Consider the following 27,698-nt stretch of genomic DNA (forward strand, 5'->3'; position numbering starts at 1 on the left):
TGCCATGTCAATATTTAGTATCAAAGCAGTGTATGGTCCATTTATACATTATTGTAGTAATGGCAATACAGGCTTTTTCAATTAATTAAGGCATATATATGGACTGAGACACTTTGGAAATGGTAGCTGATTGTAACCTTTCTTGGGTCTTGATGTTTGTATATGGCTTACAGCAGAGATCAGATCACAGCTAAAAGTTTACAACATTCTCCAGTTAATTCATTATTCCTCAGGGGGCTTGTTCTTTACACAATTAGCCTAATATTGCGTAACATTTCACAAATGTGTAATTTCTTCACGTGATTGTACAAACTCTGAATGAATTATCTGTAACATACAGCAGCGTATTAAAGAACCCGTCTATTTTTAAATGTTTATAGCTGTAGCAATAATATGAAGTTTAATTAAGACCACTCCTAAAGGTTTTCAGTATAGATGTTTATAATTAATTTAATAGTAATAGTCTTGGTTATTATTATTATTACTACCAAATGAATGTTTTGGGGGTGTTTTCACGTCACTCCATCAATTTCCATATTAACTAAAATTCCTCGTTCATTGTTGTAGGGAATTCCTTGCACCGCCAGAGAGCAGCATTGCAACATAATTGGGCTTGATCAAACTAGCGTGGATGGCATTGCTTAGAAAAAGTGTAGGAGAAAAAAAGTCTTAGCTTGATTTTCTATTGACCACCATCGTATAAGCTGTCATTGCACTATATGCTCACTATCTGCTGGAATAACTAGCCTAAGAAGTAAAGTATGTTTCACATAACCTGCTACAGATGGCATAACGTGCTGTTTTGCTTGTTTCTGAAGACCAAAGAGTGACTCATAATTATACCCTCAAGCGCCAGGTATAGCCCTACAAGTAAAACAGCAGAGACAACTTACAACAGAGACAGAGAGAACATCCTTCAATCGCTGTCATTACGTTCTCACAGGTACGTCGGACTTTCTTTCTTTCTGTGTGTGTCCCTTTGTGCAGGACAGGTACCGAAACAGTTTTGAAATGGTCTGTATGTATGATGTGTGTTGTGTATCTGTTAAGAATGAAAGCGGGGGTGGGGTACCGGCGCGTTCGTAGCCCAGAGCTTACCAGAAAACACATGAAGCATTTTGTCTGATTTTGGGCTTTGTTAAAGAAGGTGTGACCTGTTTGTTTTTCGTCACATAACTTTTTATTTTGCATACCCGTATACAGTGGCCTATCCATAGACTACATTTGCATTAACCATCAGACATAAAACATTGTTACCTTGATCTCAACATGACTTCATTCCCATTAATAAGCGTAGAGACAAAATACCCGGAAGAGGCATTTGTGCACACTTTGCCACAGGTGTTGTTCCAAAAACACACTAGATCAAGTCAGCACAGCAAACAGACACCACCAGCGTGATTTTCGCCGATGCTTTACAAGAGAGGTAGGTTTATGCTATTTTAAGGTAGGACAGGTTACGGGCCACACTGTTCAACTTAAAATGACAAACAATTAAAAATGAAGACGACAGTCTGCAACTTAAATAGCTTTATCGTGGTTTATCTGTGAACAGCATGTGAACGAGACGAGATTTTGTCCAGGCTTTTGATAAATTGCCTTGTGTATTTCTTCTTGTTATTTTCGAAAATGTTGTCTAGCCCTATATGTATATTTTCGAGACTGGGTTGTAAAGTTAGTGGTTGTCTGATGAAGAGTGGGTTGTTCAGAGTTGGCTAGTTACCTTTTCCTGGTCCGTTGTTTCCTGTTCACACTGAAATAACTGAAACCCCCTCCTGTCTTAAACATTAATTCAGAATATTATTTTTCCACCCGGACTGCTCAGTCTTTTCCGTCAATTTCCCAGACAATCGGACACGTCAGTGCAGCCTTGGTCCATATGTGGCAGACACAGTCAGATATGACTTTACCTTTCACTAAGGCAAGTAGGTTACATGTTAAAACCATTAGAGATTACTGGCTTCCATAATTCCTGTAAATTCACTCTGCTCCAAATCTTTGGTTGTATATAGGTGCACTCGCATTTTGTACGTGCACTTGCATTGGATGCGAGGGAGAGCGTGAGTAGTTGTTGGGGGGAAAATGCTCAGCATCATTATTACCACTTCCTGTAGATAAAATGGTGAGGATGTTATGTTGTCACTTATGTTGCCACAACTGGGCATTTTCATAAGGCTGGGCCTCTTTCGCAAAACAATACTCTGAAGCTACAGTGTAGCCTGAGACCAGATGTAACTAGAGATGCGCTTTCGCAGGAAAGTGCGAGTGTGAATGCGCCACAGCAATTATGTGGATACCAACTCTTCGCCCGACGAAAGAAAGGTTCGACTCTCCTGCTGTTGATAAGTTTAATATTGTATCCATTACTCTGAGTCACTTTCTTTGGCGTTCTTACCGCTTACAGAGCACAGGCAATTCATTACTGATACTGAAACACAGGATGGCATGGGCATTTATAGGCGGGCATAACAAGGGCAAAGGTCACAGACATTACACATCAGGGAAAATTTCACAGGGGCATAAATCATAACACACACTGACTCTACTCTCTAACAAAATGACACATTAACTAAAACCAAAGAGGGAAAACCACAAGACATTTGACATTAGAACACTACATTAATTAAAAAATAGCATGTACTCATCCACTCACTCACATGGCACACACACACAAACACGTCACTACACATATACCCGGAACAACAAACACACAGGGGCTAGCTGCACAGTTAAACAGCCCCCACCAAGGTGGGTTGCGTGTCCTCACTCACCTACGCCCAAAAGACAAAGTCTCTCAATCGTGCAGGAAACTAGCTGGTCCGCTGAGAACGACTTGCGGAGCGTGCCTGAGTCCGGTGGAAAAGGCAGCAGGGCAAAAGCGATGCCCCCAGTCCTCCTCCTCCTCGGACTCAGTGCGAGCCAGGGGTTGGTAAGGGGCCAGCAGCGGCCTGCAGCTGATGGAAATAGTCCAGTCTGGGCTCACCCTCCCCCTCTGGCTCCAGAGGCGACCAGGACACTTGATCCACAGGAGTCCATAGTTCCCTCCCAAACAAGGGCTTTGGGGGGGCACTTTGTCAACTCCTTCACTGATGTCCAGTATTCCCATAGGACCAGTGACCAGTATTCCCATAGGACCAGTGACCAGTATTCCCATAGGACCAGTGACCAGTATGCCCATAGGACCAGTGACCAGTATGCCCATAGGAACACAGAATACAGTGGAGTCATCCGCATCTTTTTAATCCCCAGCCACCAGCAGACCTCACCAATCATGCTGGCTTTGAAATTCCGCCCCTGGTCACTGTGTAGTTACTCTGGCTCACAGAAATGGCAAAACATCTGTCTGACCAGGCACTGAGTAGTAATGGTGGCGCTCTGTGGTATAGTCCATGGCCACCAAGTCGTAGTGGTTACCTCTATCTGTCATGGGAAGAGGACCAGGCATGTCCACAGCCACCCACTCCATAGGCGCCCCCACTTGGTGTTGCTGGAGTGGAGTGTGAGAGCGCCGGACCGGCCCTTCTTTGCGACGCAGGCGTCACATCGGTGGATGTGCTGTTCGACATCCTGCCTAGTGGAACCAGGACCAGAGCCATTGGAGTGTCTTGATGATGCTGAAGTGGCCTGTACCATAGACCCATGGAACAATTGGAGAACTCGATGGTGCAGGCAGCCACCAGCAGCTGCAGGATGTTGTATTGCCCCCTCCCAGCACCTGTCAGCACCGGTATAACAGCTTTAATGATGGAACCGGGCCACTGGGAGTGCAGAGCCTTAGTCACGGGGGAACAGAGCAGAGAGATCGACCAGGGCGGTTGCTAGCCTCCTCCAACTCAGGCCTGAACTTGGGCGAGGACTTCTACTACTACTCTTGAAGTGTGTGTGATTGTGACGGTCGTGGACTACTACTACTACTACTACTCTTGAAGTGTGTGTGATTGTGACGGTCGTGGACTACTACTACTACTCTTGAAGTGTGTGTGATTGTGACGGTCGTGGACTACTACTACTACTCTTGAAGTGTGTGTGATTGTGACGGTCGTGGACTTCTACTACTACTACTACTACTCTTGAAGTGTGTGTGATTGTGACGGTCGTGGACTACTACTACTACTCTTGAAGTGTGTGTGATTGTGACGGTCGTGGACTACTACTACTACTACTACTCTTGAAGTGTGTGTGATTGTGACGTTCGTGGAATACTACTACTACTCTTGAAGTGTGTGTGATTGTGACGGTCGTGGACTACTACTACTACTACTCTTGAAGTGTGTGTGATTGTGACGGTCGTGGAATACTACTACTACTACTACTCTTGAAGTGTGTGTGATTGTGACGGTCGTGGACTACTACTACTACTCTTGAAGTGTGTGTGATTGTGACGGTCGTGGACTACTACTACTACTCTTGAAGTGTGTGTGATTGTGACGGCCGTGGACTACTACTACTACTTTTGAAGTGTGTGATTGACGGTCGTGACACACCTGTGTGCATGTACTGCATGAACTTTAAACAAAGGAGGCTAAGACACTTTAATTTGCTTTCAAACTTTTATTTTAGTGAACTAAGTGCACAAACTTAGTCTCCTTGAATATTTGATTGTGGCATACAATGGATTACTGACTTGTTGGGGGTTTGTTGTCGTGACCTTGTCTGGCTTGTCAGTCCGACGGCAGGGGATGGTTCCCAGGGTAAATAGACTGGTGATTCCCTGTAATGGCCTTGGCCAAACCACTTTTGTAAGGAGTCTTTTTGCATGCCTGGGAGTTTGACTTATCCTATAGTTATCTCTCTGGTTTGTGTGTAGCACACTGAGGAATACAGTATTTGCGGTCTTTTGATATGTGTATGAATTGATTTTTATGTGTACGTCTTTTGCTGTTAATGGTGTTTTCTCTATGTTACCTGTTCTGTCTAGTAGTATGTGTAGTCCTTTGTCAGGTATGTGCATGTGAGTTGATCCTGAGGCTGCTGAATTCTGTCCTCTGTTTAATTAGAGGCGTAGCAGGTTTTTTTGGAGATTTAGAATTTGGATTTTTCTTTATTTTTATTAATACATTTTTTGGGTTTCCTAATCCTCAATTTTGTGCTAGACTTGTGGTTTGCTCGATCCTTTTCCAGCTTTAATAAACCCTTATGACTGTGAACTCTCACTCTGACACTCTTTGACTTTTGGCCACACCCACCTATATGGTAACCTGGCACTCGGGTCTGTCACAGTGACACAAAAACGCCTGTAACCAGGAAATGAGATTCCATAATTGGCTTGTGCTGTAAATATGATCAACTGGCTAACTTCATTTAGCAGTTACAGAGTTAGCTTGTCAGTGTTACCTTGTGACTCTCTGTAGGCCTACTTTATGTTCATCTTACCTCTTTGTGGTGCTCTAGGACCACTGAACTGTTCCATGTGGCCATATCATGCACATATTTACAAACACACAGAAGTTACTTGCTGCCTCATGACTTTTTATGACTCAAGTTAGAGTACATAATCTGTGAACCAGATGACTCTTTCAGATTGTTGGTCTTTGTCCGTGTACAGCACCAGTGAGTGTGACCTTTCCCTATTAATCAACATGTAGTTTGTAAGTCATGTGTTAGTTGTCAGTCATGAGGTTCAATGATTACTAGGTGGAGTTTGTCATTTATCAGTTGACTCAAATCTGTCTGTCTCTCTCTCTCTCTCTCCCTCTCTCTCTCCATCATGAGGTTCAATGGCTTTAAGGTGGAGTTTTTAATTCACAGTTGACTCAAATATCTCTCTCTCTGTTTGTCTCTCTCTTGCTCTCTCTCTCTCTCTCTCACCTCACTTTCTCTTTCTCTCTCTCTCTCTCTCTCTCTCTCTCTCTCTCTCTCAATTCAAATTAAAATTCAAAAGAAGCTTTATTGGCATGACCATAACGTTGTAGAGTATTGCCAAAGCATTTGGGTTGGCTCTCTCTCTCTCTCTGTCTGACTGTCTGTTTGTTGTCAGTGCCACAACTCTGATAGAGTTCCTGTAGAGGACATGTCAGCAGTCAGTAGCCTCTAGATATTTGTGTTGTCTTTTTTCATATCATGGAAAAACATCTAGTGCAAAGGTAGTGCAGAATTGAAAAAAAAAAAAAACTCTTTTGCCATCTGGGATCATCATGCAATGCTCTGCCAATCTCATGCCCCTGGCACAGCTGGCAAGTGGCCAGACGGGTAAACAGTCAGAGAGAAAAAGGAAAGATCAATCCTTTCTTTCGTAGGATGAGAGGGAGGCTGGGGTGACTGATATATAGCAAGGGCATCTGGGCAGAGGACACTGTCTGAGCTTGCAGCAGTCCGTACCCTCCCAGAGACAGGGGACAGGTGCTCCACAGCACACTGGAGCTCCACATCACACTGGTGCTCCACAGCACAGAGTCAGGGGACGGGTGTTCCACATCACACTGGAGCTCCACATCACACTGGAGCTCCACAGCACACTGGAGCTCCACAGCACACTGGTGCTCCACATCACACTGGAGCTCCACAGCAGCATCAGACATGTTACGGACCTGAGAATGGCCAGGCACTTTGAGCATGCACTCATTAGGCTGTGGGCCCAAGGCAATGTGAATCTAAAGAGTTGTGAGCATGACAGTGCATAGCCTCTTACACTGTGGTGTAATCTCACGTCCTGTGTGACCAGAATGAGAGGAGGGGTAACGTGCGCAGATGCTTACTGCCGGTCAACAGTCACTGAAATACACACACACACACACACACACACACAAACACTCTTTCACATCCAAATGGTTTGGTATGACTGAACCCAGAAGGTTGAGTAGGAAGGCATGTGTCATCCATTAGTTGGCTGCATTATTGGCTGCATGTGGCTTTAAGTAGCATACTAACCTTTTCCTTTGGGCCAGTGATGTGTCATGCTGAGGAGGAAGACCAATAAAGTGTTGAGATCACACAGATGTGACCAGCATGGGGCTTTCCCAGTCTTGTGATGTTTGTGACTTGGATAGGTAGCTGGCAAATTAGTGTGTGTGCATGTGTGAGTGTGACCTAAAGTCTGTGTTTCACACTTGTGCAAACATCTTTTCCAGGAAGTGGCGTGTCAGCTGCAGATGAGCCTAACCCTAAAGGGAAGGGGTTAAAGCTTAAAATGGTTTCAGTGAGAAGTTGAGCCACTCACACTATCTATTCATATTCAAATACAGGCTTTTTATAGTCTTTTGCTGCTGTACATTATAAGACCTTCACACATCTGAACATTCCTAAAGGTTAAAATGTCAAACTGGAAAAGCCTGTAAGTAAACAGTGACTCTACTTAATGGGAGTAATTGTTCACTGTATGCACCTATACACCAGAACAAATTCCAGGTAGGTGTAAACCTACTTGGCAATAAATACGATTCTGAATATTCTGATTCTGATTCTGATTCTGAGCCGCAGTAACACTGAATTAGCCAAACTATGCCACCACATTGGTGATGTTGCTCAGAAAGTTGAATCCACACATGTTGAGGTGGTTGTGGCAGGACACAATGCTGGGCACAGACAATGAGAGTGTACTCCGCATGTGGCTACAACCACATAGAAGGTTCTGGGATGTGTATGTGACCATGGCGGTTGTGGCTGGAACATGCACACCATGTGTTTTCATCGTCCGGGAGCACAAAAATTAAGCAGCCATCAGTAGTCTGACTCGGAAGTCTCTCCTGTTTGCATTTTCAAATAACCAAGTAACCAACCTAGTCACCATGTTGTAAAGAGAACTTTGAAGGATTAAAGACTAACCAGGTCTCCAATATTTATGACGGGGCAAAGAAAGAAAATATTTGATCAATTTGTATTATTCTGCCTCAATTTCACCTTACTGGCTCCACAGACTACTAGACTAGTGTAGCCTCTCATTAACCTCTTCCCCTTCATGGGGGAAGTAAAATATGCATACAATCAGACTTTAATCCTATTTCAACATACTGTTCATACTGCTAAATTGTTTTAAAATGTTCACAAGCCACATTGTAATTTAGGTATCATGGTCCTGGTCCTTTCTAATGTTAGTCTTGGCTTTGCTGTTGTTTGACTTCCTTCCTTAATAGGTCTCTGTACCCACAGGAACAGACTGTGGGCAGTAGCAGAATGGCAGAGGCAGACAAAGCCAACCCTGCGCATGCCCTATTCGACAACTTCATCCAGGCTGAGACATGCAAGGAAGTCCTAAAGAGCTTTTCTGAGTTGTGTCGCCACCTGGAGGTGGATCCACACGACTACAAGCACTTCTATGGCAAACTCAAAGACAGGCTAAACTACTGGAAGGCCAAGGCATTATGGGTCAAACTGGACAAGCGGGCTGCCCATTCAGACTACATGGAAGGTCAAGCGTGTGCCAAGAACAAGGTGAGGGTGTTTATATGTGTCAGTTCGGCTCTAAAGAGCTGAGAAAACACGAATTCCCCCTTTAATGCTTCTCTTTGAAATGCTTCTCTTTGCTTTTCTCCCTGTCCATATCTGCCCTCCTCCTCCTCCTCCTCCTCCTCCTCCTCCTCCTCCTCTCCTGGCCCCCTGCAGTGCCTGGTGCTGGGAGCGGGGCCTTGCGGTTTGCGCACAGCGGTGGAGCTGGCTCTCCTAGGAGCTCAGGTGGTGGTGCTGGAGATGAGAGAGGCCTTCTCTCGGAACAACGTGCTCCACCTCTGGCCCTTCACCATCCACGACCTCAGGGAGCTGGCCGCAAAGAAGTTCTATGGCAAATTTGCCTGTGGAGTCCTGGACCACATCAGTGAGTGTTCCCCCCTCTAACCCCGCATCTGGAGATAGTGATTGCAGGTCACATGAGAAAGGCAGAAGCACAGCCCCTTTAGATCCACTTTAGGTCTCCCATCTTGCATCTGTAAAAATCTGACAGTTAGAACAGTGATTATTTAGAGGTGTTTAGAGGCCAGGGGTTTTCATCTCTTTCAGGAGATCCCTTTGTGTCTGTGTGCAGGTATACGGCAGCTCCAACTGATCCTGCTGAAGGTGGCTCTGCTGCTGGGTGTTGAGGTGCACACAGGTGTGCAGTTTAAGGGGCTCAAGGAGCCCTCAGGGACCACTGGTAAGTCTCCTCGTGGTGCCTTGGTTGCTCTCAGAAAGAGGCTTGACGTCACCACTGACTTTCGGTAGTGAATAGTCTGAACACATGTTTTTAACCAGAACTGGCTCCTTTTTAAGGAATAGAAAACAGTTTAGATATGGAAAGAAAAACTAATTTTGGTGCCTTAAATCTACTTATATCTAAATGTACTATCTCTCTGTCTCTCTCTGTCTCTCTCTCTCTCTGTCTCTGTCTGTCTCTGTCTCTCTCTATCTCTGTCTCTCTTTCTCTCTCTCTCTCTCTTTCAGGATGGAGAGCTCAGTTGTCTCCAGAGGGCCACCCTGCTGCTGATTTCCAGTTTGATGTTTTTGTTTCTGCAGGAGGGGGACGCTTTGTCCCAGAGGGTGAGATCTCACTCCTCTCCTGAGTCTTGTATCTTATCACAGAATTTACACTTTTTCTTCAAACATCTCACTCGTCTCTAAACCTTCTCCGCTCATCTCTTGTTGTTAGTTTTCCTCTTGTCGCTTGTCATCTTTTCTCATCACGTCTCTTCTCTCCCTTCCCCTCACATGTTCCCCTTGACATTTTGTTCACATCTCATGCCTTTTTTTCCTATAATCTCCTGCTTCTTCAGCAAATCTCTGGATCGGTGACATTTCTTGTCCATTCATTTTATTCCAACAGGCTACAGTACATTCTGAGACCGCTGCACAGCCACGCACATGTTCAATGGAGCTGTATGTGGTAACTGTTAGTGGTTAAGCGTGACCCAGCAATCTTTCCTGTAGGTTTCCGGAGGAAAGAACTCAGAGGGCAGCTAGCCATCGGCATCACAGCCAACTTCATCAATCGCCACACCTCCGCTGAGGCCCAGGTGCCAGAGATCAGTGGTGTGGCTCGCATCTACAACCAGAGGTTTTTCCAGGAACTACACACCGAGATGGGTGAGCACAGACAGCTCAATTCATATGTTGTCACACACAGCACACATATCAACACCCACAATGTCACTCTCTGCAGTTTTTCACATCCAACACAATTTGTATCCATGCTTCAGGTATTGATCTTGAGAACATAGTTTACTACAAAGATGACACGCATTACTTTGTCATGACGGCCAAAAAGAAGAGTCTGCTAAAGAAAGGTGTCATCAAACAGGTAAAGAAGATAACATACACAATTCACACACCGCTCAGTCTCACTCATTCTCTCTCTCTCTCTGTCTATCTGTCACTTTTCTAACCTAATTTACTCAGGCAGAACATCTTTGACTTATGATTGTTATGTGGGTTCCATGTGGAAGTAGAAAGCAGTTATCTAGTATCTGTCATGACTATTGTAATGAGTAGGAAATAACGTTTGAAAAAGTTTTGCTCTGCCCAAAAATATTTGCAAAGAATGAAACATTTTCACATCACACATTCCGATGTGACCCCCAAAGTCATGTTTACAAATTGATGCAACACCCAACACATGGCTGTTTTTTGATGAAGTGATTCAAAGATGCAGTGCAGCTCATTTGTGGAAGCCATTTCTGTATAGGTTCTCTTGAAACGGCTACAACTGCCACCAAATGAGATGATTCTATTATGGAGTAGGTTTCATGTCCTTCTCAGTTTGACTTCTGTTCAGCCAAGAGCCAGTTGCTGATGACTCATGTGGGGTAGGGTGTAGGTAGACTTTAGGATTTCTGTAACTCTTTTTCTTGAGAAGAGTGTTGCATAACTGGCACAAAGTTGCTACATTCAGGGGTTTCAAGAGCTACTGAAGCCAGATGAATAATTGTTCTTTAATAGAACACTTGAAATTCATGCAGGGCAACTTTATCACTTAAAATGTTTCACAGTTTTAGTTCCTCTGTGTGTTAGTTTGCATTTAATGAACGTCCTCCTTCGTTATTGTTCTGTCTCTAGGACTTCAGTGATGCTGAGCAGTTGTTGGCTCCGAGTAATGTTTGTCAGGAGGCTCTGAGGCGTTATGCGTATGAAGCTGCTGATTTCTCCACCGGCCACTGCCTGCCTAACCTGGAGTTTGCCCATAACCATGCCAACCGGCCAGACGTGGCCATGTTTGACTTCACATGCATGCACCGTGCAGAAAACGCCTCGCTCGTCAGGGAGAAGAAGAACAAGAGACTGTTGGTGGCCCTGGTGGGAGATTGCTTGGTAGAGGTACTTACACACACACACACACACACATAAAGGGTTGGCAATCAGCACAGGTCCCATGATACGGTACTATCCTGATGCTGCAATACAGTTGACCTTAATTTGCATAATTCTTGGTAACAAGATGTATTATGACACGTCTCAGTGTTTTAACTTTGCTGACTGCAAATGACGCCTTCACTTCCCTCATATCTAACTTGAAAGTTTCACTCAAAAAAGACTTCTGAGGCCATTATATATTACGATACCAAAAAAGCATGCTCCGTTGCTCAATGTCTTGCAAATGGTAAGCTAAGAATACACATCTGACAAACTATGCAGAGTGGCTTTCTGTTAGTCACAGAAAATAGTTGAATCTTCTTGAACTCAGATACATAGATGAAAAACAACTTGAACTCAGTCTCAGCCCCATCAGTTCAAAAGGCAAATAAGTAGGCTACACCTATATTGAGAAAGACCAAAGAAATGTTATAATATAATTACTGAACCACTACATGGGAGACCTACAGTACAATTTAAAGGCAATAGATGCATTTCAAAGACATGCAAATGCATTCTAACACTTACCCATGCCTTTTCACATTTATAAACCCACTCATATTAAGAAAGTATAACATAAATATTTATGGGTTTTTTTACATTATTTTCTGTGTCTGTGTCTGTGTTCAGCCATTCTGGCCTTTAGGAACAGGTATAGCTCGTGGGTTTATGGCATCATTGGACACAGCATGGATGGTGAGAAGCTGGGGCAAGGGTGTGCCCCCCCTTCAGGTCCTCGCAGAGAGGTACAGGAAAACCCGTCTCTCTGTCTATCACGCTCACACACACTTGTGAAGTAATACACCATGCACATACTGTATCCTGTTCCTTTACACCCATCATCCACATGCATTTTGTCTGTTAGAGATGATACGGATGTTGTGTGCTTTTGTGCATGTCTGTCAGAGAGAGCATCTACAAGCTCCTGTCTCAGACCAGTCCAGAGAACACCAGCAAGAACTACCCCAACTACAGCATTAACCCTTGCACCCGTTACCCCAACGTCAACACAAAAACCATCTCACCCAACCAGGTACAGAGCAAAGCGTACACACACTCACACATACATTCACACAGACTTAGACTAGGTATTTTTCTGTCATATTTTGAATAAGCTGGATGAGAAGGCAGTAAACTAATTTAGGTATTTGAGGGAATTCACTGGATTATCTTCTGTGTAGACCTTTTGAGCACAAATCACATTATTTTACACAGTCTCACTCCAGTAGATACAGGGCCACACATACAGTTACTAAGGGGCCTTCGGACGGTGGACGGAGATTCCAGGAGTCTCCTGCTTGGTCTGCTGGCAGCAGTTATCACAGCATGGTCGTCATAGTCATAATAATGTAGACAATAACTAGACTTGTCAGCAGTCTTTTTTTTACAGTGCACCATGACCACCTTCTCTCTATGCTGTCCAAACTAAGAATTTGGGGGAAGGCACGCAGTTGGTTTGAATCGTACATCAGTGGACTTTCATTCAGTGTTTCTTGGCAGGGATACGGATATAAATTTCATCACCTCTCCACTGGAGTACCTCAGGGATCAGTACTCGGCTGTACTTGTCCTTCCCCCTGGATGATTCCACTATATCGGCTCAAATTTCCATAACTCACTGATATTGAATATATTTCCCAGCAAATCCAGCTATCCCACAAAATATTAGCATTTAGCTTGGTTACTCTTCATTGGCCCAATCTAAAATGGCACGAAAAAGGCATGTGTTGTAATTGATGATCAACTAATTCATTTCTCTGAAACATGTAGCTTCTGTCCTGAGGTGCACTCTATAATATTCGGAAAATCAGATACTATCTCACACAACATGCTAGACAACGTCTTGTGCAAGCCCTAGCTATTTCTAAATTGGACTGTTGCAATTCAAATTTAACGGGCGGGCCTGCCTCCATGTGTTGTGAGACCGTTGCAGATGCCTCAGAATGCGGCAGCGCATTAAGTCTTTAATCAGTCAAAGAGGACACATGCAACTCCTCTGCCGGTCACCCGGCCTTCACTGACTCCCTGAAGCTCCTAGAACTACATTTAGATCCTACACTTTCACCCTTTAAGGATAGCCACTGGATCGGCACCATCTTACTTAAATGCAATAATTCGGCTCTATTCACACTGTAGACCACTTAGCTCCGCTGATGAGCGTCTGTTGTCTTTGCCTTTCTTAGCAGTAAGAGATCACAGTCAAGACTTTTTCCATTTCGGTGGTGGAGTGACCTACCTAGTGTTGCAGTGACCGTCTGGGTACATTTTAAAAGCATTTGAAAACAAATGAGCAACCTCACCTTTTTAAACATCACTTAAACGTCTATTTAGTTGTTTTGTTTGAGGCATACTTTCGAAATATCAAAACTATTATTACATGTATAATTATTAATATTGTTGTTGTTGTATCATGAAGTGATTCCTTTTTTTATTTAAATGTGTCTTTTGAATTGATACTTTTTTGTGTATAATGTTTTTCTAATGTCAAGTCATCCTTGGACAAAATAGGTCCTTTACAGTTACTGGTTGGAATTATAATGCACTTTACATGGTTTCGTGTGTGTGTGTGTGTGTGTGTGTGTGTGTGTGTGTGTGTGTGTGTGTGTGTGTGTGTGTGTGTGTGTGTGTGTGTGTGTGTGTGTGTGTGTGTGTGTGTGTGTGTGTGTGTGTGTGTTTCTGTGTGTACGCAAATGTTAGGTACAGCATCTATATTATCGTGAAGACCTCATAGATGGCGGCCGTCTTAACAAGAGAACATTGAAACAACCATCTCGACGCCATAATGGTACACACACACACACACACAAAGAGTATCTTATTATTTATGCAAATAAATGCCTGTGCATATCTGAAACCACGTATAAAAGACTCACTTGCATTGACTGTGTTGGCAGAGTCAGGGAGTAGCACATTGGTGGACTTGCTGAGGTGGAGCCAACGCAACACGCACAACTACAAGGGGGTGAAGGTGAAGGACCTGAAGGAGTCCTGGAGGTCTGGGCTGGCCCTGTGTGCCCTGATCCACCGCTTCAGACCAGAACTCATGTGGGTCCCCCTTTAACCACTCCAGAACTCACCTGCCATATGGACCTTTTAAACCAGTGATCACTGTATCTGAGAGCTCATGTACCAGTACATGAGAGCAGTAACACCTATCTGTGTGTGTGTATTGCGTGTTGCTCCACAGTGACTTTTCCTCCCTGGATGGGTCCAATGCAGTTGGCAATAACCAGCTGGCGTTTGACATCCTGCAGAGAGAGCTGGGGATCGCTCCAATCATGTCTGGGGCTGACATGGCCAGAAGCGTCCAGATAGACCAGCTGTCCATGGTGTTGTACCTCTCTCAGATCCACACTGCCTTCTCCAAAAGAGCGCCCCCCACAGGTAAGCCTAGCTACTGCCTACACATAAATATTCTACCACTGACACCCTGCAATTGAGGGTCTTGACTAGGAGATATTACTGATGATTCAGCTGCTTTTGGTGTCATTTTAGAGACATCTGAAACCACATCTAACAGAGAGATTCCATATTACCTTGAACTCACAAAAGAATTGGGATTACAGCACCAAGCTCAGAATCACTAGAAAAGCCTTTTACTTTGAAATCTGATGTGTAATGCATTCACTTCAATTTTTCTGAATAACTAAGTTTATTATCTCGTTTATTCAGAAAAACAGCTCTGGTGGCTGGTATGATGCACATATCTTAAGTCATATCCAATCATCGGTGGGAAGGTGTTTGATTACCTGATTATTGAGTGCTTAATAATATGCTATGCAACATGAGCTCAAGCTGGGATATAGAAACGTGCATTCTGATGTAGCCTATCTTCACCTCAATGGTGAGTTTTTAAATCATGAATCTCAAGACCTCTGCACGCACGTATATCCAGATCCACATCCATTTATTATTAATTTTTTTTGTCTTTCACAATTCAGACTGGAATGTCTGCATCCTCCAACCACTTAATAGTAGCGTGGTCGAGAGCGAGGAGACCGTCTAGCCAGTCTGAATTGTAAAAATTATACGAACGTCGACGAGCAGCGTGATTGGTTGTAGACCTGATAATCATGCTATAACGTCTGCGTTGCCAAAGGCTTTATCAAGCAAGCCCACCGTCAAGCATTAATGCAAAGCGTTCATGTGAATAAGCCGTAACTATAGTAGTGACAGAGGCCAGGCCAAGTCAGTCATACTTCCATTTTGCTGAATAAAAAAGTTGTATTTGTCTTTGGGCAAAATAAATAGTTAATTGTTTCAAGGGTGATATGTTTTATTTTTTTCTTAAATATTAAGTTACCGAAACTGTGCCATTTCCGTGGCTCACGAGGCACATACCAAACCATAGGTCCCACTGTACCGTTGCATCCCTAGTGCATAAAGCACTTAATACAAATAAATAAATGAAATATTAGGTGGAAATCGTAAAGAAATGGTGGAGCATGACACAAACGAAAGATGATTCCTTGTTATATTATGATAATTGCTCAGCGGCTTTTTGTAAAGATGAGATGTGCCCCCAGAAAGTGAATTAGTGTAGTCTAGGGGGCTACACTACAGCAAGACTGGCCCTTTAAGAATCCTTCCCATCATGCACCTGGTGTTTGGTGGGGGCTGGTCCACTGGCTCAGCTGAGCGCTGCAAGGCAGCGGGAGAGAGAGGAGGAGAGAGAGAGAGAGAGAGAGAGAGAGAGAGAGAGAGAGAGAGAGAGAGAGAGAGAGAGAGAGAGAGAGAGAGAGAGAGAGAGAGAGAGAGAGAGAGAGAGAGAGAGAGAGAGAGAGAGAGAGAGAGAGAGAGAGAGAGAGAGAGAGAGAGAGAGAGAGAGAGAGAGAGAGAGAGAGAGAGAGAGAGAGAGAGAGAGAAGCTGGGTGTTGGGTCGTGCTCACAAGCATCAGCGAACCTGATCTAGCGGGAAGCACTGGGCTTAGGCGACATGCTGCATGGGGCGGGGGTGGGAGAGCATCACTCGGCTGCAGCTAGCGCACACACACACACACACACACACACACACACCCTCACACACACACTCCGGTGCCATCATCAGGGGAAGGCATACCAGCGCTGCTCCCATAAGCAGGTATGACTTATTGAGAAGGGTGTGAGGGTGTGGGTGTGTTTTTTTTTCATGGTTGGTGTGTAGACAGGGCAGGGCAGGGCAGGTTGTGTGTTTGCGAGCAAGAGAGAGGGGCGTCATCCTCTTACTGTCAACACGACACCTAGAACGAGCTGTCAGTCACAGAGGGTTATCATGCGTGTCTGTGTGTGTGTGATGAGTAGGGGTGTGTGTGTGTGGAGTACCAGGTTAGTGTTTGATTGCTGAGAGAGTGTGAGTGTGCAGAATGTAATGCTGACATGAATAGGCTGTCTTGCTGGGAGGAGAACCAGTGCTATCGATCGTAGTGCACTGGAAATGAGTGAGCTGCATATTTAACTGTGTATGGAGAGCAGGAGTTGGCAATTAAACGTAATAGATACACACTCACACACATATGCATACACACACACTCACACGGCACTGCTTGATGGCTTATAGTCCTGGATTGAAGTCAATTAAAATCTGTTGTCATGTTTAGTAGTTTGTTTTGTTTTTGTTTTTGTTTGTTTGCATTCATTTTGTGGTGCTTTGAGCTATGTTTAGTAAACCTAGTTTAAATCAGGGTCGTTCACCCTGGCTTTTTAAAGATAGTAATATTGTGAATCCTATTTCCTGTTGACGTGGCATATGCTGCAGTTAAATTACCATGCATTTATCTGGGTTCACTCTTGTCATGGCCTTCTGAGGTATTCAATTTTGTCATTGAACTTCAAAAGAGCGAATGTGCTAAATATCCCATTGTTTGTGGTCTGGCATTGAGGTCTACAGCAGATAAGAAACTTTGTGTGTGGGTGTGTCTGTGTGTGTGTCTGTGTGTGCCTGTGTGTGTGTTTGTGTGTGTGTTGTAGATGAAATCAGTCTGCTGGCGCCTTCCAAGCCACTTTCCCTTTTCGGTGCCCGATCTGCCGTCAGTTTCCTGAACAAGCTCAAACACAACTCCCTGCAGCGCCGCAAGGTACCAGCACACATGTACACACACGGCTGCATACAAACACACATACAAACACACATACAAACACACATACAAACACACACACAAGTACACACACACATGTAAACACACATACATACACATAAAACATCAAAACATACGATATTTCACTACACATTGAATATACACATATACTATACACTGATGCACAAACAACACAGAAAACACTGATATTCTCACACTTCCAGATACACAGACCCATGTGTGTGCTTGAGCTTAGGGCTGAACGATTAATTGCATTTGCGATTTAATCGCGATATGATAGAACGCGATTTTGTAACCGCAACGTTCGCGATTAAAAAACGTGGTATAAAAAACAAATTTTTTTTTTTTTTTTTTTTTTTAAGATGGTACATTTTGCACACAGTGTTTAAAAAGTGCATGCCTAGTGTTTATACTTAAAATTACTTTTTTTTTTAATTACTTAAATGCACAGTGGCAAAGTCACCGATTTGTTGTTCTTGTTTCTGTAATGAGCAGTTAAATAAAAATGTAAAATGTGGGAAAGAATATTTGACACTAAATGTATCTAATATTGTGTTGGTCATATTTAAATCATTCATTACGTTTTGTTGGGGAAAAAAAGAGGATACAAAAAAAAAATCGCATATTAAATCGCAATCGCAATATTTTGATAAAAAAATCGCAATTAGATTATTTTCCCAAATCGTTCAGCCCTACTTGAGCTTGTAAAAAAGTGCACACAGAAGGCCCATGTACACACACACACATACACATACACACACACACACACACACACACACACACACACATACACACACATGCCTACACACACATACACATACACACACACACACACACACACACACACACACACACACACAGGTCCACTGTTAATAGTTGGAATGTAAATAAAGCGCTGTGTTTTCCTGTGGAACAGAATGAGGTTAGCCAGAGTGCAGGTAGGCAGTTAACCATTTCAAAGCTGCATTACACAACACCTCTGAGAAGAATTCACAGGAAGACTCGAGTGCCGCCTGCTGCAGTCTGAGCGGATGCTACGAGAGGAAGCCTGCACGGGGCCCTAATGTTAATGGAGCTCCTCACAACAAAGACGCTGGCTGTGGGGTTTTGATCTAGCGAACGTGCATCAGTTTCACCCCAGCGCCGCTCTTATCTGCCGAGGAGCAGGTGGTGGGCTGAGCGGGCGGCAGGATTTCACACGGCAGCCTGCCTTCTTTAGGAGGCCTTTGTTGTGCCGCGTCGTCGACATATAGCGTAGATCAATTATTTAACACAACAACTAATGTCTTGGCTCGCCTCGAGCGCCACAGACATGACTTTGAAATTGCCCTTCTAATATTATATAACAGTAAATGATACAGTGCCAATGGGAGCGTTAAAAGGCCCACGTTTTCGGATAGAAAAACATCCCTGTTTATTTCTACTTTGAGGTGAAACTTCCTTTGGCCCCACCCCATCCTGTTCAAGCAGCATAATAGATGCCTTTACTCCGTGCCAGTCCCACACACAGCTATGGCCTCCTTAGCCATGCTGACAACAAAAACCCCTCTGTAAAACCACGCCAGAAATTGCCATCACGAGCCCGGTACATGACCACAGCCAATGAGACCCCTCAGGTGCGAGCATATGGCCAGTGAGGCCCCTTTTTGAGCACATAGTAATGAGAGTTGTGCTTTTTTAAGTGGCCTGGCGATGGGTTAAGTCATTGTTTATTTTGAGCCTTCGCTGTCGGGTCGTTATGTAATGTCCCGGGGCTTGTGAGGTCATGTGATGCCTGCTCCACAGGAGTGCCTGACTGCAGAGAGAGAGAAGAAGAATCAGGGGATGAGGAAGGAGGAAGAGGAGGAGGAGGTGAGTTCCCCCTCTCTCACACTGTTATCTGGCTGAGGTGTGTGTGTGTGTACATGCGTGTTTTGATTCAAGTCTGTGTGTGTGTGTGTGTGTGTGTGTGTGTGTGTGTGTGTGTGTGTGTGTGTGTGTGTGTGCGCGCGTATGTGTGTTTGTAATGTTTATCTGCTGTACCTTTGCAGTGTTTTCCCACTGACCCAGGTGCTTGATTTGTGAGTGCGTCACTCTGTGTTGTCCTGATTAGCGTCCTGAGTGTCTGTGTCCTGTAATGAGCCTGTGTGTCCAACTTCAGCGAGCATCCCTCCCTCATGCTGGGAGGCAGGTGCAGGCTGATGGACATATACAGCTCACACACCTGCTCCTCTTTCTCTATCTCGCCCTCTCCCCAGATATATATACAGTATATCATTATTTGTCTTTCCCTCTCAGTCTCCCTCTCTCTCACTCACTGAAAGGTCAGTGCAACATTCGCCCAGAACAAATCCGTAATAACCAACGTCTATAATGTATTGAAGGCGGATCAACTTGAGTTTACAGTCTACTTGAGTCCTGGAAATATGTGATCCAGTGACTGATTCAGTATCCATTCAATGGATTAACAGTAAAATTCTGGAAAAGGCCGAGCCCCATGAACAGGTCCCAAGCCTCTCCTTAAACAGTCTGGTCTATAACTCCACTCTGTGTTTGGTCAGAGATGCCCATCCTCAGGTCTATAACGCCACTCTGTGTTTGGTCAGAGATGCCCATCCTCAGGTCTATAACTCCACTCTGTGTTTGGTCAGAGATGCCCATCCTCAGGTCTATAACGTCTGTCTGTCCTCCTCAGGCTCTGATCCCAGAAGCCCCTGTGGCCCCTGTGGCCCCCGACTCACTAGAGGCCCCCCTCAGCAGCCAGGTGTGCTACTTCTGTGACCAGGGGCTGTATGTGCTGGAGCGGGACAGCGCCGAGGGCAAGTTCTTCCACCGAAGCTGTTTCGCCTGCCACCACTGCAACGCCACTCTCAGGCAGGGAGGATACACCTACGACCAGAGCACCGGTCAGTTCTGACCACAGACCAGCCCAGCTGTCTTTAGGGGCGCTAAAGGAAAGAATGTCCCTGATATTCAGATTATGCATGAACTGGCCCTGATGGGATCAAGAAGCACACACGCATGCACAGGTAGAGCAGTGCAGTATAGCTCAGGACAAGGACACCATGTTACGCACATGTCTTGCCCTTGGCGTAATGTTAATGTCTGTAATTCATGAAGATTTTTAGATAATAAAGTGTAACAAATATGCAGCATATGTTCGTGTTAATATTTGATTATTAATATCAATATAATATTTCTTCACATCAGCGCCTTCAGTTCTCCAGTGTTGCTGTATAGGGTCATTGTATATTGAATATGTAAACCTGTGGCTATAGTATTATTTTGGTGTTGTGGTGTGTTGTGTTATAGTTATTTTTGGCCATTGAGACTCTTACAGCTACTTTACCTGTAGTCCGTCAGGCTCCTAGCCCCATGACACTCTCCAGAGAGAGGGGGGGCTTAATTATTCAGATGCACCATGAAAAATGCATGTACATCCCCACTTGAAGTTTAACAAGAGTATGAGTATGTGTCTATGTGTGTCTGTGTGCGTGAGCGTGGAAGAGAGAGTGTGAGCGTGAGAGTGAGAGTGAGAGAGTAACCTGTGTTCTGTCTGGCGTATCTGCAGGAAGGTTCTACTGTGAGCTGCACTCTGAGGAAATGGAATTGGGCCACAGGAACTTCTCAACACACACAAAGGTACACACACACACACACACATACACACACACACTTACAGACACACACACACACACACACACACACACACACAGGTTCACACACACACACACACACACACACACACACACACACACAGGTTCACACACATACACACGGGAACCTCAATTAGATAAAAGGTAAACACAGATGTACAGACCAGACAAGTATGAGACACACACACACACACACACACACACACACATTCGCTCAGAATCTAGGCTCCTACGGCTGCTGTAATCACAGCTCCATCCAAATGCACCATGGAGATGAAAATACATCTCTGTCACTGCAGTGATTATCTCTGCACCATCCACCTGATAGATGACTGATTGTCTCATTATTACTATGTCTCAGTTCATGTGTTAGAATAGACGTTTTTGTGTCTTCTATTGGAGTAGATAAATAATGCATGTAAACCACACTGCTTGCATATAAGCAGCAAGATGGGTCTGTGTGTGTTTGCCTCTGCGTGCGTTTGCTGTGTTTGTATTGCTGACAATAACAACAGCCCACTGTTCTCGCGTCACACACACACACATACAGGCCCAGGGCTAGACACAACTCACTGTGTGCGGCAGGCCCTAGTTTTGCTTATGATTTCAGCAGTCATGTGGCACATGCTGCTGAATCCCAACTAATCAGGGCAGGGTTTGCCAAAGTCTTCTTAATGCTGCATCATTTGGAAGTTATAGCGTAACATTTCAAGGTGTTTCCCAGAACGTCCTTAGCTTAGTATACCTTATGTAAGAGATACTTTGGTAAGGTTGCTCTGGACCACTCTTAGCTATAGCTTAACACACAGCCTTTGGAGCTCAGAGCTTAATACTAAGCCTGGAGCAAGTCCTCAGTGTGCGTTTGTTGTTTCCCATTCAGGATGGTTCTGCAGAGTCTGAGCAGGATGGATCGAGTGGAGAGGAGGGCAGTGACAGAGGGATGAATGGAGAGCGTGAGATGAACGAGTCTGTTCCCTCACCTGCCTCATTAGACCCTGCTGTGGCAGTGGAGTCGCCTGGTCCTCATCCTGTCCCCGAGGAGGCACGGCCACCGACATACCCCACACACCCCCAAGCCCAGCAACCTGAGCCTCCGCAGAAGATGCCCCCCAAGGGCTCTGCCAGTGCCAGCCCTGTGCCCGCTCCACGTGGGGCACGTGCCAACAAACCACTGTCACCCCCCATGCCAAAACCACGCACCATCCACCTTCCGGCACAACCACCATCTCCCAGCAAGCCCCTGCATTCCCTAGGCATCCCGGAGCGAAAACATGAGGATGTTGTAGAAGAGAATGGGGAGGACAAAGATGAGCTTTTTAACGAGACACCCACTGTCCCAGCTGAGGACGGAAGTGAGAATGGAGCAGACAGCGCCTCCCCCATGTCCAAGGCCTCACTGCGGAAGCTGGAGCTGTCTGACGAGGAGCGCAGTCAGCTGGGCAGCCTCAGCTTCAGCCAGGACTCGGACTCGGAGACGCCTGCCTCTTCCTCTGCCTCCTCCTCCTCGTCCAAGCGCGTGGACGGGGCGGAGGGGGCAGTCGAGGAGGAGGGCTCCTGGAACACAGGCCAGACGCGAAGCCAGAGCCGAGAGCATCGCCACCGCCGCTGCTTCAGGAGGAAGGGGGAACATCCCACTGCAGCCAACCCCAACCAGCAGGGCGGGCGCGTGCGCTCCAAGTTCTCCCCCTGGAACCTGTCTTCTCCACGGCTGGGCCGAGACCACCGCCTCAGCGTTCATGTGGAGGGAGCTGGTGAGGCACCCACATCATACATCTTAAACAACACACACACATCATACATCATAAACAACACACACACATCATACATCATAAACAACAGACACACATATCATACACAACACACACACACATCATACATCATAAACAACAGACACACACATCATATGTCATAAACAACAGACACACACATCATAAAAACACACACCCACATCATACGTCATAAACAACATCCAGACACTTGCAGCACCTTCTTGCAGTGGCAGTTGTTGCTCAAACTGGTCCGTCTTGAGACCACTAATACCTTGCACTGACCAGTGGTTAGTACCAATAGGAGGAGCTCCGGGAACTGAGCTCCAGGAATGTTAATGCAACATATAATTGAAAGCAGTTACACAATAGACCTTTCCTATTTAAAACAGAAACATTGAGTGAAATAATATATATTGACTACTTCATTTTGGAAAGTGAATTTAACACTTAATGTCAATTTAATAGTAATATTTAATGTCAGATAGGATTCCTCCTGAGATTGTGGTGCAAGCAGGCATATCATAATGAGAAAATCTACTCCGCAAGAGCGAAAGCAGAATGGAATGGATCAATACAGTGCAAATGAGATCTAAGAATCAGCCAGTTCAGAGTGTGAAATGCGATCCATGAGGGGCGGAAGTATCATAAAGGTTTGGCCAAGATGCTGGAGGCTAAAGGCTACATGAAGCATGAAAACATTGCTATGAGTAAAATATGCCTGGGTGACCTTAAGGGTTTACATCAACACTTAATGTAGTTTATATGTTATATTCATTTAGTCGAGTCAAATAGTAGGGTAGTTCTCCATTGAAGCTTTTGAGCTAGCTGACAGGCTAACAGTTAAGTGTTATCTGGGGTTCCCCTTAGTGGCTCCAACCAGGGGTTAAGTAAAAGGTACGAGTGCTCACAAGAAGGACCACTTCTACAACTGCCTCTCACTTCTTGCAAAGTAAATCTTCTTGGAGATATTCAAGATGGGTTAATTTATTATTGATGTGATTTCTTACATGTTGTCACCCACAGATGGAGTTAATTCAAACATATATCAATCAGGAGAGGAGAATGGTGAAGATGATGAAGATGACTTCATGTTTCCAGACAACGTTGATTTTCTGGAGCAGCAGGTAAAGTTGCACAAGGCCTAGAGTTTTCTCAATGGTTGTCCGTCTTCATCGGATAGCTTTTACATTCACCCAGTGCTAATTATGTTTTGGGAAATGTTGAAGCTACTGTAAATTAATATTACTGCACTTTATCAATTAGCTTGGTAACAATGTGTTTGCCCTCTGTAGACAGATTTACTAGCTCTCACAGCTTACTTCGACAGAAGTTAAGAGTTTGAGTTTTGTTCCAGCCCATAGTTGCTGTGCTCTAAACTGCCTGTGGCCTCTCATCATATGATGTCTCGTCTTGGCAGCCTTCAGCAGTGCTCACGCTCCTACTCACTGTGGCCATATGCTCTCCTCTCCTCTCCTCTCCTCTCCTCTCCTCTCCTCTCCACTCCTCTTGTGCAGGTCCCCTCGGACCCAGTGGAGGCGCAGAAGCTGGAGCTGCGTAAGATGAGGACGCTGGAGCGCCAGGCCAAGATGAGTGAGATCCAGCGCTTCCACAGAGCACAGGTCAGCAACACGCACGAACACATGGCCATGGACATCATGAAGTGTGGTCTCATCCAGAACTCTGATTCAGCTTAGGACAATAACAGTGATTCAATATAATATGTGATTATATTGTGTAGTAATAGCTCTAGGGTGGTAGGGCCTTCTGTGCTGATCCCGCCTGTCTGTCTGCAGACTATTCAGAGACGGCTGGAGGAGATCGAGGTGACCTTTAAGGACCTGGAGGAGAAGGGAGTGGACCTGGAGAGAACCCTCAGAGAGGAGTCAGGTGACCCACACCAGACCAACCAGATGTTACACCTTCAAACAGACCATCAAATATCACAACACAGCTTACATCCACAGCATGAGCGTGGTCAACCACATTCAGGTCTCTCCAAACACAGCGCCTCAACCTCTCTGCAGATGCACTTTTCAGATCAACCTGGGGGTAACACCTCTCTGTGTTCTGTAGACTCGGGTGATTCGGACCTGATAGACGATTGGATAGAGCTCGTCGAGCAGAAGAATGCTTTAGTTTCGGAGGAGTCTGACCTCATGGTGGCGTAAGTATGACCACAAAATAGGAGTTGCTAGCTGATATAAATGTCATAATTACCCTAACCTGAAAACAAAAGTAGATTTTAATATTCAATATGACTGTCAATAATGTTAGAACATCTCCCATTTAGCAGCTAAAAAGCTATTAATAAGTGGTCTGTCTCTGAAGTTTAGAGCGAAATGGCTCACTGGGAAATGTGCTTGTATCTATTGGAATCAGAGTATGTGTTTACTACTTACTGCTTCAGTTAGTCAGATGCCTAGGTCCATATTGTGAAGGATATTTTGTCAGTGTGATTTATTTGAACAATCAAGTGACGTAAGAGCTCAGGTAATCAGAGACTGAAGTGCTATTAAATGTCGAATGATTCAAAACTGTATCACCTTAATTGCATTCATTCTAAGTTGAACAGTAGGGTATTTGCACTTATGTAAAATTAGAAACTAACAGTTTAGATTTACCATATTGAAAATACTGCCTATCTATCTGTCTCTGCATCCTCCAGCTGAGGAGGATTGAGTCTGTTATGAAAGATTTCAGTAATGAAAAATTACCATTGAGTTCCTACTGTGGGGCCTGCATTTTTAATATAACGAATCTAAACTGTGAGTTTTTAATTTAACATAAGAGCAAACACCCTACTGTTCAAGAAGTAATGCAATTACTGTCAGGTTCTATCATTTTGAATAATTTGACATGTGGTGTTATGATGTAATAGGAGCAGTATAAATGATTTGTGTGTGTGTGTGTGTGTGTGTGTGTGTGTGTGTGTGTGTGTGTGTGTGCTCTTTAGCTCACGGACGCTGGAGCTGGAGGATAAGCAGAGCATGCTGGAGATGGAGCTGAGACGCTGGATGGAGATCAATGGTAAGCAAAGCTCTGGATTAATACCCTGTGATATGCTAGTTAGCCCAGTTAAATGGCTGGACCTGGCTTACTAGTGTATTAATGTGTGTGTGTGTGTGTGTGTGTGTGTGCGCGCGTGTGTGTGTGTGCGTGCGTGCGTGTGTGTGCGCGTGTGTGTGTGTGCAGACTCTGAGAAGAGTGCTGAGGAGCAGGAGGCGGAGAAGCGTGTGCTGGCTGAGATGCTGGAGGTGGTGGACATGAGGAACTCTCTAGTGACCTTCCTGGAGGAGAAGAGGCTGAAGGAGCTGAGCGAGCCCCAGCTCACCTCCTCTCTGATGGAGACCAAGAGACACTCCGCCGCCGGGGCCCAGGTGCACTGGGAATGAGGGCGCCCACCCCGCACACACACACACACACACACACACACACATATATATATGCCAAGTGCTCCCACATACACACTACTCACGTAAGACTTTTTCATGCTCTGCATCATTGTGAGACTTTTGAACTTGCCAAAGCCAAAGACTTTGAAGATATTCCAGTTTCACATATGTGTGCACATGCACACAGTCACATACAAGCAAACACACCCACAAATACAGGTGTACACACACACACACACACACACACACACACACACACACACACACACACACACAGAACCCTCACTGCCTAGCCTTAAGAGACTTGAAGGAAGCAGCATTCTCTCTCTCTTTCTCTCTTTTTCTCTCACTCTCTTTCTTTCTCTCTTTTTCTCTCTCTTTCCCCAGTCAGCACACCTGAGACCTTTTGCCAGTGGTTACGATGAGGTCATGAATGTACATAAGAGCATTATCTCACATTTAGACTCTGAGCCTCAGCCAAGCACATAATCAACTAGAGATGATGTTTATATCCTTATTACTCAAAGTATTTACAATGTGTTATATTTGATATATTTAGAGATTTATGCTATCCATTTTGGGAGTGTCATACAATCACAGGAATATTATGTGTCATATTTTGTCAATGTAGTTATTGTTATATGCTGAGGATATTGTATGATGATAATGACTATAACGACGAAGATGTTGATGATGATGATGGTGGTGGTGATTATGATGGTGAATTATTATTATTATTATTATTATTATTATTATTATTATTCCACAGTGATATTTCACAGCACATTTTTGCATGCATCATTGATATTCCGTTGAATCGTGATTCTCAGGGCTGGGGCAGAAATGTGATGCGTTCTTATCCACAGTGTTAATGAGTCATGATATTCAAAGTGCTCTGAGGTACTTCACAGGAAGGCAAGGGTCAATCAAAGAAATGATTCTCGAAGGTTAGCCGTACTGGCTGTGCTCAAAGGAATGACGTAGAGCTGTCTTCGCGACAATGTAGCAAACCGTTGAGACTAAACATTGTGATTACCTAGTGAAAGCAGTGTCTTTAGTTTATGGTTTTGTTTTTTTCTTTGTTGCCTTTTTTGTGCATCCAGACTCCCTCAAACTATAACATTCTGAATAAACCTTTGATTGCTCTGCATCCTGAAATGGGTTTGGAGCCCATTCAAGCAAGAGTCAAGTCAATCTACACAAGTCATTTGAACAACCAAGTATTACTGATCTCTACAAGACACCATACATTCACTTTGACCACACACGCACACACACACAGACACACACACACACACACACGTATCATTTCACTAAAAACACACATCTGTCTGTACAGTTGAGTGCAAGGGTCGCCATTGAGGGGGGGTTTATTGGTACGATGGCTGAGGCAATGCACTTAATATATTTCTCTTTTTCTACAATGACTGAAAGCCACTTTATATGGAAGAAATAAATAAATAATAGCCTGTTTATTGAGGAACCAGTATGCTCTAGACGATTTAAAGAAAAAAAGATGTATTTTGTATTTTTGTGGACGTCAATAAAAAACGACCAATGTGTTTGAGTGTGAGGTGC

General features: G+C 44.5%; 1 protein-coding gene across 5 annotated transcripts; it reads left to right on the plus strand.

Moving 5' to 3' along the window:
* The first annotated feature begins 64 nt into the window (after nucleotides 1–64).
* Nucleotides 65–27,682, plus strand: mical1 (microtubule associated monooxygenase, calponin and LIM domain containing 1). 5 transcript variants are annotated; one of them, XM_031566421.2, is made up of 24 exons: nucleotides 65–943; nucleotides 8,070–8,367; nucleotides 8,539–8,746; nucleotides 8,954–9,061; nucleotides 9,349–9,444; nucleotides 9,832–9,987; nucleotides 10,101–10,201; nucleotides 10,957–11,214; nucleotides 11,881–11,996; nucleotides 12,157–12,283; nucleotides 13,948–14,035; nucleotides 14,145–14,295; nucleotides 14,438–14,634; nucleotides 17,197–17,303; nucleotides 19,110–19,175; nucleotides 19,999–20,209; nucleotides 20,875–20,945; nucleotides 21,840–22,710; nucleotides 23,752–23,852; nucleotides 24,243–24,347; nucleotides 24,522–24,717; nucleotides 24,802–24,892; nucleotides 25,682–25,755; nucleotides 25,921–27,682. In XM_031566421.2, the coding sequence occupies exons 2-24, from the start codon at nucleotides 8,110–8,112 to the stop codon at nucleotides 26,118–26,120; spliced, it is 3,957 nt and encodes a 1,318-aa protein (XP_031422281.1). In that variant the 5' UTR covers nucleotides 65–943; nucleotides 8,070–8,109; the 3' UTR covers nucleotides 26,121–27,682. The 5 variants fall into 5 exon arrangements, with proteins under 5 accessions (XP_031422281.1, XP_031422284.1, XP_031422280.1 ...); XM_031566424.2 differs by having other exon boundaries at nucleotides 8,086–8,367; XM_031566420.2 differs by lacking the exon at nucleotides 65–943 and adding an exon at nucleotides 965–1,426.
* Nucleotides 27,683–27,698: the final 16 nt, after the last annotated feature.

This window comes from Clupea harengus, chromosome 4, assembly GCF_900700415.2.
Source record: "Clupea harengus chromosome 4, Ch_v2.0.2, whole genome shotgun sequence".
Classification (NCBI taxonomy): Eukaryota; Metazoa; Chordata; class Actinopteri; order Clupeiformes; family Clupeidae; genus Clupea; species Clupea harengus.

What these genes read in the sequence shown, in the direction of transcription:
- mical1 (XM_031566421.2), top strand. Translation starts at nt 8,110, where the DNA reads ATGGCAGAGGCAGACAAAGCCAACCCTGCGCATGCCCTATTCGACAAC. An exon ending in AAGCGTGTGCCAAGAACAAG is followed by an intron (nt 8,368 to 8,538) that starts GTGAGGGTGTTT and finishes GGCCCCCTGCAG; the next exon opens with TGCCTGGTGCTGGGAGCGGG. An exon ending in TGGAGTCCTGGACCACATCA is followed by an intron (nt 8,747 to 8,953) that starts GTGAGTGTTCCC and finishes GTCTGTGTGCAG; the next exon opens with GTATACGGCAGCTCCAACTG.